Here is a 10,935-nt window from a genome sequence, read left to right on the forward strand (position 1 = left end):
TTTGTTTAGGTGATTTCAAATGTCAACACTGGCTTTCAGAGATCATGCACCCCGCCTTTAAAAAATAAAAAATAATTCAATTATTAAGTATGTATTTCATATTTAAAAATGTTTTACTCCCAAAACACTACAAAAGTAAAGCCACAAGTCTTAACTCGTTCTCATCCAAATCTATCTATCATGTAGTCATTTTTATTATAAGAACCACTGTTGTCTAGTTTTATATTGCATACAGCAATATAATCAGTTGTTGAATTCTCATCAAGTATTTTTCATTCATATTTTTTTTAAATTAATTTTATTATTATTTATCCCTGCATCAGCAAATGTATAACTTTAATTTTAAATTTGGCATCCATGCACATAAAGCACTTGCGCCCTCTGGTGGTCATATTTGATCAGTCGCTTTGGAGCAAATATTAGCAAAACACAATAAGTGCATTTCTCAAAACAATTTCATACAAACTGCACAACATCGTGGATGTCCTATCTTGTTCAAAATCCTTAGTTCATCTGTCAAAAGTACATTTTTACGTCAGTGAATATTTCAGTGCCATCATAACAAGCCCTTATGTCATTGTTCATAATTAATTTTTTTAAATTAATAAATAAAAATTCTTTGTAATTAAAAAGAAACGTTCATTGTACATTTCTGTAAATCAAAATATCACGACTAAAATTACCTAAAAAAAAAAAACCTATATGGAAAACAATTCAACAGGTCAACAATTTTGCATGCCTTGTACGATGAACTAATTCCTAAACATTTTTAAGTGTAAGACTATTGAAAAAAAAAAACATTATAGGTATATTGTATATATTAAGTATTTCGTTGAAAATGACATAAGAAATTAAAAATTGCAAACAGAAGTCAATTGTACATAACCAACTGCATGATTGTATCAAAGCATTTGTAGTTTGTCCAAAACAATGAGAATTTGCCTTTATGTTGATTATGTGGAGGTTGAACAAGGTGTTTTGATTTCTGATCCAAAAACAAATGCTCCAAAGCGACTACGAAACACTGTAATCAATTAGGGCTTTTATTTTGAAATCTATTAGAGCTTTTATTATGTACATGTGAGCTTATGCGTTAAAGCGTGGGCTTCAATGTAGAAAATACAGTATTTATTTATTAACAGTAACCCAGGATGTAATGTCTGCTAGATTAACCCACACTACGGCACGATGACATCTAAATCCATTAGGGTTTTCAGCCATATAATCAAGGGACACAGGGGAGCTTCACAACTGAGAGTAAGTTAACGTTACTGACCTTCCTTCGTTGAATGAATGAATTATCGTCGTCCTTTGCCCGAAAATGTGCTTCTTTTGTAATTGTACAGATTGTAAGAATGTTTATGGGAAGGTTTTACAAATAACGATTTGATCTTATGCTACTGTTTATTACGTTAGTTTATTAGTATTTTCTTTTTTGTTTGTTTTATTTGCTCAACAAGTTGTTATTCCACATTTTAATATAGAAGTGATTATTTTGTTTGTGTAAGTTATGTTTCAATATTATGTGTAAATAAAATGATTACAGTACTTTCGTTTTGACAGAGTTTTGTAAGGTGTTCATCATGTGCAGCAGAGGGCGCTGTTGTTCCTCCATCACACTCCAGCATCACAGCAGAGCAGGCAGTCAAACTGTGGACCCAATGCTTCACACTGCAGGGCATCTCTGAGCCTCTCCTCTCCAGTCAGTACATAATAGCTCATGCACTTGGCAGAAAAACGGTGAGATTCAGTTACAGGAGTTTGACACAGAACAATATGATTTGCATAATTTTTTCCCACTTTTTGTTATATTGGTAGATGCTTTAAGAGTAACTTAATGCATATATATTTTTATCAGTATGTGTGTTCCCTAGAATCAAACACATGACCTTTGTGTCACTAATTCAGGAACATACCATAATGAAATCTACTAATATCAAGATCAGCTGGCAGTTTTGATAGTTGTGATCAAATCAAGCGATTCTAATTATTTCTGAATTTTTTGTACAAAATTGACATATGCTTTCCTCTCTTTTGTCAAAACAGAAATATTTCTTATTCACGGTTGCACGCTTTTATTTTATCTCTTTATTTGCTGTTAAAAGCTCGATGCTGTGGACAGAAGGCGGCTAAGAGATCCACTCACAGACAGAGAGAGAGACAAAGTGTGGAAACTTTGCTCCAAACGTCTAACAAGGTACGTTTAACATTTTTACTTACTACAACTGCGCATTACAACTGCTGAAATAGATTACCTGTCCCAAAAAACCCAGTAAAATGGGTAAAAACAGCCTTTCTTCCACAGGGCTAGAACATCTTTACCACCAAAAATAGCCAAAGTGCTTCAGTTTATATTTTCACACGAGGGCCTTTTTATATCAATTGTTTTATTTATTTATTTATTTTGGAGAGTGCTTTCAGATTTTACATGGCATGAAATACAGCTTCCACATCCAAATATCTCAAAATATCCACTTGCTTTACTCATCTTAACCACTATGCTGGATTTGAGTAACTGGTTCATAAAAATATGTGCATTTCAGTAATGTGTGTATTTAAATGTGTGTTGTTCAGTATGCCAGTTCAGTATGTGATTGAAGAGTGGGACTTCAGAGATCTTACCCTAAAGATGACACCCCCAGTGTTCATACCCCGTCCAGAGACAGAGGTGAAAAACAATTTGACACACCTCCTATCCACACCCAGATTCTTTGAAACGTGTTGTACTGTACATTTTAAACATTCTTTTAGATTTTCTGTCCATACTAGGGCTGGACTCCATACATACTTTCAAAACATTATTATATTAAAGACATAATGCTAGCATTTATTTCCATACGCTCATATTTTCCATATATTTATTTATATTTCCGTATGCTCTTACGGAAAGGTTGTAGGCAGAGTTCAGAGTAGGGACATTATTTACATGTATACAAGAAAGACAAGTAGTACATGTTTAGTTAAATGACACACTTATCAGAATTTTGCAACAAACCTCGAATGGACTTCAAATGAATGTCACTTTTTGTATAAACACAGACTGTGTGTTTGAAAACAAATATTTCCGTTTGGTCACATTGGGTGTCTGTGTGTGCTTTTTTTGCAGGAGCTGGTTGGTCTTGTTTTGGAGGACCTCAGGTTAATGCATGGGGAGTCATACGGGACTGATTTACGATGTCTGGAGGTGGGCTGTGGATCTGGGGCCGTCTCTCTCAGTTTACTGCACAGCATTCCACATGTTAGCACTCCCTGCCTTTATTTTTCATAATTATTTATCTTACTGTTCCTAGTAACGTAGCGTGTCATCCATTACATATATACCCATTATTTTTTAAGCTCAGGGTGCTTGCATTGGACCAGAGTCAGGCAGCAGTTTGTCTTACGTCGGAAAATGCAAGCCGGTGATTACTTGTGCTGCTTAGTGCAGACTGTATATACTTACATGATTCTATTTTTATTATTTTATTATTCATTTTGTTATGCATGTGTCAATATTTTATATTTTACATTTCAGATTGGGTCTACAGGACAGACTTGAAGTTCAGCATTTGGATGTGATGGGCGGTAAGAGTAACATAAACGTGGGAAATTTCATTTTTCCTCAATAAATGTTTGTCATATTTAAGATGTAGCACACAGCTTTAGCTTTAAAAGTTAACAACAGTGAGGGGTTAAAAAACACACAATTTATATCCAAACGTTAACATTTCTGACTAAATGTTAGTATGCAGTATGAAACAAAAACATTAATTCAGTGTTATTCATTAGGAATTGGTATGTGCCCTGCCTACATGAACTATCCTTGTGGTTTCATGGGTGGAGCAAGTTAATTATTTTTATTATAGTTGTTACTAAACATTGTATCTATGTTTTTATTAGACTACACTGTTTAAAAATAATTGCAATAATATAATAATAATAATAATTTTATTAAAATCATTATTAACCACAAGACCAATGGAGATTAAAGTCTTTTACATTTTTACATTTTAAAAATAACTTAAAATTTGAGTCAAATATAAAATCGTTAAATATTAAATAAAAGCCAATTAATCTCTTAAGTATTTATCAAAATTTAATAATTTGTAACATTACCTGTAACAAAGCTGTAAACATTACACTTTTCATTACAAATATTTTCATATCAATTTTAACAAAATTAACAGTATGTAATACACCGTCAGAAAAATTGTCCCTTGGGCAGTACCCTTTCAAAATGTACACATTTGCACCTAAATAGATCACACACAGAGATTTTAAAAGAGTCATGCCCCATTGACAGCCCAATAGAGACTATTTCTTGACCATTTCTTCTAACAGTGTATTAACTTGTTTAAATTTAGATTTTAAATGTATTCTTGTTTTGTACAGAGTTGTTGAAGGTTTGCACAGTAGGTAATGCAAATACGTCATAAGTAATTGCAATTTTTAAAAACCAAAACATCTGCAAAATTTCTGAATGTAAATGTACAAAATTATAGGTCATCTCTAACTAAACTCTTTTTTTCAGGGAAAGTCATTTAATTACAGTAATTACTTACTTAGTAAGACATCACACCCAAGTTTCATGAACTTAATTTTTTAATTTTCATTTTAATGACTGTTCATGTGAAGACAGGTTTTGTCTATGGGTTTTATGGGTGTATTAGTTACTCTGTTGGTGCATTTGATGAAGAGACTGTTGTTAAAGAGACAAAGCTTTTGAAGGCCATGCAAACATTTATTTTAGTAATGAATGGGGTTTCCAGTAATTTCCTTGAGGACAAATCTTATTACATATAATGGCATTCTATAGAACTGTGTGGTCTTGAGTTAGTGGAAAATGTTTGGGCACGGCCCTTTTCTGTTCATCGAAACAATGCCTTTATGAACAAGAAGCAAGTTCATATAGAAACGAACTTGAAAAGCTTTTGGATTGTAATGTTGATTGCCAGACAATAAATGAGAGATGTTTGAGGTCATCACAGAGATTTTAAATAGCTCAGGTCTAGCAAAGTTTTTGTATGGATTATAGTGATTTTTTTTGCAGTCACTTTTTATGTTATAGCTTAACTAGTGCATGTCAGTGGTTCAAATTCCAGATGACACACAGATGAATAAATATGTACTGTATCTAGTGATAAATTATTAGCGTATTTATAATCATTGAGCATTCACAAGGGTCAATTTTAAGGCTATCTAGTGGAAAAGGAAGCATAGGCTGTAACCGAAAAGCCACATGAATCCCCGGAATTAGCAAAACATTTCCATGTCACCACCTCAGAGGACTCTACACTGTCAGAAAATAATAATCCCTTGCTGTCACTGGGACCTTTGCAACTAAAAAGTACATACAGTGTTAGTACCTCAGAGGTACATATTGGTACCTAATGTATACATATCTGAACCTAAATGGTCCATAAAAGGACCTTTCTAAAGGGTATTGCCCCAGTGACAGCTAGGGCCCATTTTTTTCTGACAGTGTAGAAAGTCCTCTGACGTGGTTACATGGAAATGTTTTGCTAATTCCAGGGATTTATTGGGCTTTTCCTGTTACAGCTTATGCTTCTTTTTCCACTAGATAGCATTAAATTCGACCCTTGTCAATGCTAAATGATTTCTAACTCTGGGATACCTGCATTGGCTTTTATCTGAACTGAGGAAGGTGTTTTCCTTTTAATCGCTGCATTTGACTGGTTGTGTAAATGGAGGTAGTTCTACAGAAATGTTAGTCGAAGGACTTTTAAGTGTTGTTTTCATTGAGCCTAGTAAGCAGAAATTGAGGTTTTTTATAGATCGATACACTTACGCACACATTTTTATCCAAAGGTACACATTTTTATCAGTTGTGTGTGTTACCTAGGTAACAATTAGCTTAAAGTCCCCATGAACAGGAAGTTGTGATCGACTTTTTCAGTATTGTGATGTATTTCCGAGTGAAACGGAAAATCGTGCAATAAAAAGTGGGTGTGGTTTGTGTATTCCACTGTAAATTGATTGGATGTAGACGGTTTCTTCGGATGCACGTGCGGTGATGCGATTATGCGTCTGGTCAGAACTTTACTTCTGGTTTCTGTTTGTTTAATGGTCTAACTACACTGCAAAAAATGACTTTCTTACTTTGGTGTTTTTGTCTTGTTTTCAGTACAAATATCTAAAAATTCTTAAATTAAGTTGCTTTGTCTTGATGAGCAAAATGAACTAAGAAAATAAATCTAGTTTTTAAAGAAAAAATATACATTTTAAGTGAATTTGTGCTTAAAACCAGCAAAAAATGTCATGAAAAGGTCATGCAGTATGAAAACCCCTGTCACCAATCCATCATGCAGTCTGAAACAGCAACGACTGAACACTTCCCCAGATAATCACACAGTGTGAAAACATCGGTGACCAGACTAGTTTAAAAATCATGTAGTCTGAACTCGGCATAAGGGGTTGCTTATGGGTTTTATAAGTTGGGTAAGAGCACCACCTGGTGGATAATAGCAGAAATACGGATTGACGGAAAAACTCGTCATTGGCAGGGAAGCGTTTTCTCTTTCGAGTTAACTCGTTAATGGCGTGGAAAGAGTTAAAGGGACTTTGCTTAAGCCATTGTTTGTAATTTACTTTTTTCTACATAAAATCATCCTATATAATATAAATAACTTTTAGTGAAAAATAACCTTGTTATCTTTAACTCTTTCACCGCCAGCGTTTTTAAAAAAAAGTTGCCAGCCAGCGCCAGCGTTTTTCATGATTTTCACCAAAGTTTAATGCCTTCCAGAAAATGTTCTTCTTTAAATAAATAAACATACCAAATGAAAGAACAGACCCTCTGCTTTCAAACAAAAAAAACCGTTTCATCCTACCTTTAGTGGTTCTTTTGCAATCAGCTTTTGAATATGGGTAGGTTTTTGCAAAAACACCATATTTTGAGCAAAAAGCAAAAATAATTCCATATTTGTGACGGACTTTTCATAGAGATCCCATTCAGAGCGATCTTTAAAACAGACACGGACATGCAGCAGCTTGCCATAGGGCAATACTTCCAGTTTTAAAAAGTTGCGGAAGGGCGCCACCTGGTGGATAATAGCGGTATTGCGGAAAGACGGAAAATCTCGTCATGGGCGGGGAAGCGTTTTCTCTTAATTGACGAGATATCTCGTCAATGGCGGGGAAAGAGTTAATATTGACTAAAAAGTCAAACTTTGATGCTCCTAATTTCATAATTAGATCATGAGACTTTATCCTGGATTTCACAGACAGGGTCACATACTGTGTTCTGTATATTAAGACATTTATTTCTATTCCTAGATGCAGATGCGATACTGAACAAATGTGGCCCCATCCATTTTCTAGTCAGCAACCCCCCCTACCTGCTCCGTAAAGACATGCAGTCATTACAAACTGAGATACTTCAGTAAGAACACCACACTTAAATCATTTTTTGTGTTTGTTCGACCCTATCATATAACCTTATAACCGGCTCTTCCTGTTCCCTGAAGGTTCGAAGACCACGCTGCGTTGGACGGAGGTTCGGATGGCTTGTCTGTGATTCGCTCGATTCTGACTTTAGCCTCTCAGCTTTTAATAGAGAGAGGGTAAGTGAAAAACATGTGTTTGTGTTCGTCCGTACGCATAATGTGTGTTCTGGGTTTTCTTTGAATCTTCTCTCGTGCTACTGGGCTTTTAGTGAAATGCTACGCAAATAGTACGGCATAATCTCTCTAAGAGGCTTTCCCAGCATATCTTAAACACTTCGGGGAACTGAGCGCTGCACGGTTCTCTGTAGTTCACTAGATAACAGCTTTCCATGTAATGCTCCACACCCTCATCTCTCCCAAGACACACATACACACGTATATACTTGCATACACAATAGTGAATAACCTAATTAGTAGTACTGACAGTTGCAAAACCAGGCTTATGAATGGCCATACAATAACAAACTTGGTAAGTATTTCACAGTTAGATAAGTAAGGAGTTGTGTTAAGAAGAGTACTGCAAATTTTTCATTCCACTTAGTCAGCGTACGTGCCGTAACTCAGGTGGTCTGCATAAGGTTTCAGATTTCTGAGCGTGTGTCCACTTTAGATTTGTTTCCTTCGCAGAAAGACACGCGCGCCCTTTCATAGATACAGGGAACCTCGGTTGAATTGAGCTGTCCTAGCAGTTTTTCAGTCTTAGGCTTTAGAGATTGTTTACATGGTTAAACCTATCTTTTTTCTTTACTTGTGTTCCTTTGTATGTCCAGGCGTGTTTACCTTGAAGTTGCCCCATGCCATCCTCCAATCATTCGGCAGCTTATAGAGGAGAGGATGCCAGAGTTGATTTATCTGGAAACCCGGTGTGACTTCACCAATAGGTCAGGATTTTGCTAGATGATGAAATTCATTTATTTTTATAAAAAATTCTGAAAATGTCTAAAACGTTTATATGAATTGAATTTTTTCAAGTACAATTTTGAAGAATATCACGGTTTCCCCTTTTAAAGTATTATTGAAATAAATAAAAAACAGAACTGATTAATGAATTTAAAATTGTACATGAACAATATATATATATATATATATATATATATATATATATATATATATATATATATATATATATATATATATATATATATATATATATATATATATACCACTCTCAGAAAAGAAAGGTACAAGAAGGTACAAAAGTTGTCACTGCACTATATAAAATCTGCAGCATTTTTGTGAAATCAACATATATTTTTATGTTACTTTAACTTTTTTTTAACAATGTCAACTTGATTTTATTAGTTATGTCAACTTTTCACAAGCCAAACCTTAGGGTAAATTGCATTGCAAAACCAAGTTGTTTAACTTCATGCTGCATTTTTTACAGTGTTTTTTTTTAAGTACACGTTTGTATATAAAAGGTGCATATTTGTACCTCAAATGTACACATTGGTTCCTTAGAGGTACACACCGGTACCTCAAAGGTACATACATGTACCGAAGTGGTACATATTTGGACCTTTTTCGAAAGGTACTGTCCCACTTACCTTTACAGCCACTTCAAAATTGTTTTTGGTTTTTTTTATCTATTTACTATTTATAGGGATGTGTTTAAGTAAATTGATATTTTTTGTTTCATTCTGTCAACCACCGACATTATATTAGCATTATTTGCATTTGTTTACTGAAAATTTAAATGGGGAAAAATGGTCAAATTACAAACAAAATGTGGATATAAAAATAATGAATATTTGATTAAATAATCCAGAATTTTTTTATCGCATTTTTTATATGTGTTGGCATGCTTTCTGTCTTTTACATTGCTGTTGGGTGACTTTGTCACTCCTGAGGTTTGCCTTTGTTGAAATTCAATAGACACTGAACTGAAATGGTCACAATACATGCATAAATGAAGATTAAAGGCATAAAGTGGGAGTGGTTTCTTATTTTTTTCCGTGGGTGTATAGATATATATGAGATTTTTACTGGTTTAAATGATAGGCATCTCTATAACGCTAGTCTCTTTATGGATGTCAAGTCAGCAGCATTATGTGTTTACACTGCACTTTATCTGTTTTACAGGCCACGATTCTGTATTTTACAGAGAAAAGGAAAGGATGACTGAAATAAAGGACTCAAGTAAAACACATTGAGGACCAGAGGTGGTTACAAAGTGTATAAATATAGCAAGAATAAATATAAATGGGTAAAGAATCCACCATTAGATAATGCATGTAAATGTGGCCTTAGCCAAATTGCCAGCGTCACACTTTCAGTCACCTCACTGTATCCTGCCAGCTCCCAGCACGCACTGCTTTTCTAAGAATTAAAAACCTGTCAGTCCTACAGAGAAACCACTTCCTGAAAATCCGGCAAGCATGTGTTTTTGTTTGTTCAACTTGCCATTGTTTTTACATTCGCTCGCCTTTTAATTGGTAAGGGTACGTGTGGCTGTGGTTTGTTGTGGTAAGACCGCATTGATTGCGAGTATGCGCTCGGTGTGCAAGTGTCAGTGTGCAGTAGGCTGAAGGTAATTATTGAGGCCTTTTCTAAGAACTCCCCCTCCCAGCCGCGCACTAGTCGCTCCCTAGAACTAATGCCCTCGTTCTGCGAAACAGCTGGCCTATTGCCTCCAGCTCGCTTACTCAGCTAGCCCACAAAATACAGGCAACTAGGACAACCTGACATGCTCCGCTACCACAATGTATGAATGTATATACAGTAGATTTTGTCTGCACGTACACATGCATGTTTTTTTCAGTAACGTTTAATAAAAACTTTTTATTTATCGTTTTTGTCGACTTGTGCAATGCCATTAAAATTTGTAATAATTTTCAAGTAATCACGGCAACAGCTTAAACTATAAATTTACTAGTCGCATATGTAAATAAGAAGTGTATCTTGTTAAGTTAAATCACTCACATTTTTCACTCTTATTGATATGTGATTTACAGTTATTTAGACCACCAGCAAATTTATCTTAACTATCGAGTTACAGAAAAAGCTCTGCCTCAGTTTCTTAGAAAGACTAATCACGGTTTGCCGAAAGAATGATTCACTATCGGGAAAATGGGATCAGAAAACAATGTTGTTATGTCGCTACATGCCTCATTCAACAATAATAATAAAAATTCCATTACGCTTGGCCATTCCATGGCTTTGTTTATATACACAAACATTACATCATCCTTTACATCAGATCCCTTCCTATATATGTATTAGATCTGCCTATATATGTATTATATAAGATATATAAATATATATAAATATATAAATACATTTATAAAAAAAAAAAAATATATATATATATATATATATATATATATATATATATATATATATATATATATATATATATAATAAATATAAATATATATAATTTACTGGATGTTTGAGTTTAGCTGTGAAACATTTAGTTAGAAATTCAGGAGCATTTTGTCTGAAGATGAACAGTACTGCATAGCAATTTCATGCACATTTGTTCATCTAA

The 10,935-nt window shown here is 34.3% G+C and overlaps 1 protein-coding gene across 1 annotated transcript; it reads left to right on the forward strand.

The window, feature by feature from the left end:
• The first annotated feature begins 1,062 nt into the window (after positions 1-1,062).
• On the forward strand, positions 1,063-10,722 carry hemk1 (HemK methyltransferase family member 1). Its single transcript, XM_065279860.2, has 11 exons — positions 1,063-1,257; positions 1,564-1,740; positions 2,106-2,197; positions 2,575-2,668; positions 3,107-3,238; positions 3,337-3,401; positions 3,515-3,564; positions 7,276-7,381; positions 7,467-7,562; positions 8,216-8,326; positions 9,528-10,722. The coding sequence occupies exons 1-11, from the start codon at positions 1,189-1,191 to the stop codon at positions 9,568-9,570; spliced, it is 1,035 nt and encodes a 344-aa protein (XP_065135932.2). The 5' UTR covers positions 1,063-1,188; the 3' UTR covers positions 9,571-10,722.
• Positions 10,723-10,935: the final 213 nt, after the last annotated feature.

The sequence above is a fragment of the Paramisgurnus dabryanus genome, chromosome 7 (assembly GCF_030506205.2).
Source record: "Paramisgurnus dabryanus chromosome 7, PD_genome_1.1, whole genome shotgun sequence".
NCBI classification, from domain to species: Eukaryota; Metazoa; Chordata; class Actinopteri; order Cypriniformes; family Cobitidae; genus Paramisgurnus; species Paramisgurnus dabryanus.

Bases quoted from the DNA above. Each gene is read 5' to 3' on its own strand.
- hemk1 (XM_065279860.2), top strand. From the start codon at position 1,189: ATGACATCTAAATCCATTAGGGTTTTCAGCCATATAATCAAGGGACAC. The intron at 1,258-1,563 runs GTAAGTTAACGT...TCGTTTTGACAG, and splicing joins GGGGAGCTTCACAACTGAGA to AGTTTTGTAAGGTGTTCATC. The intron at 7,382-7,466 runs GTAAGAACACCA...TGTTCCCTGAAG, and splicing joins TTACAAACTGAGATACTTCA to GTTCGAAGACCACGCTGCGT.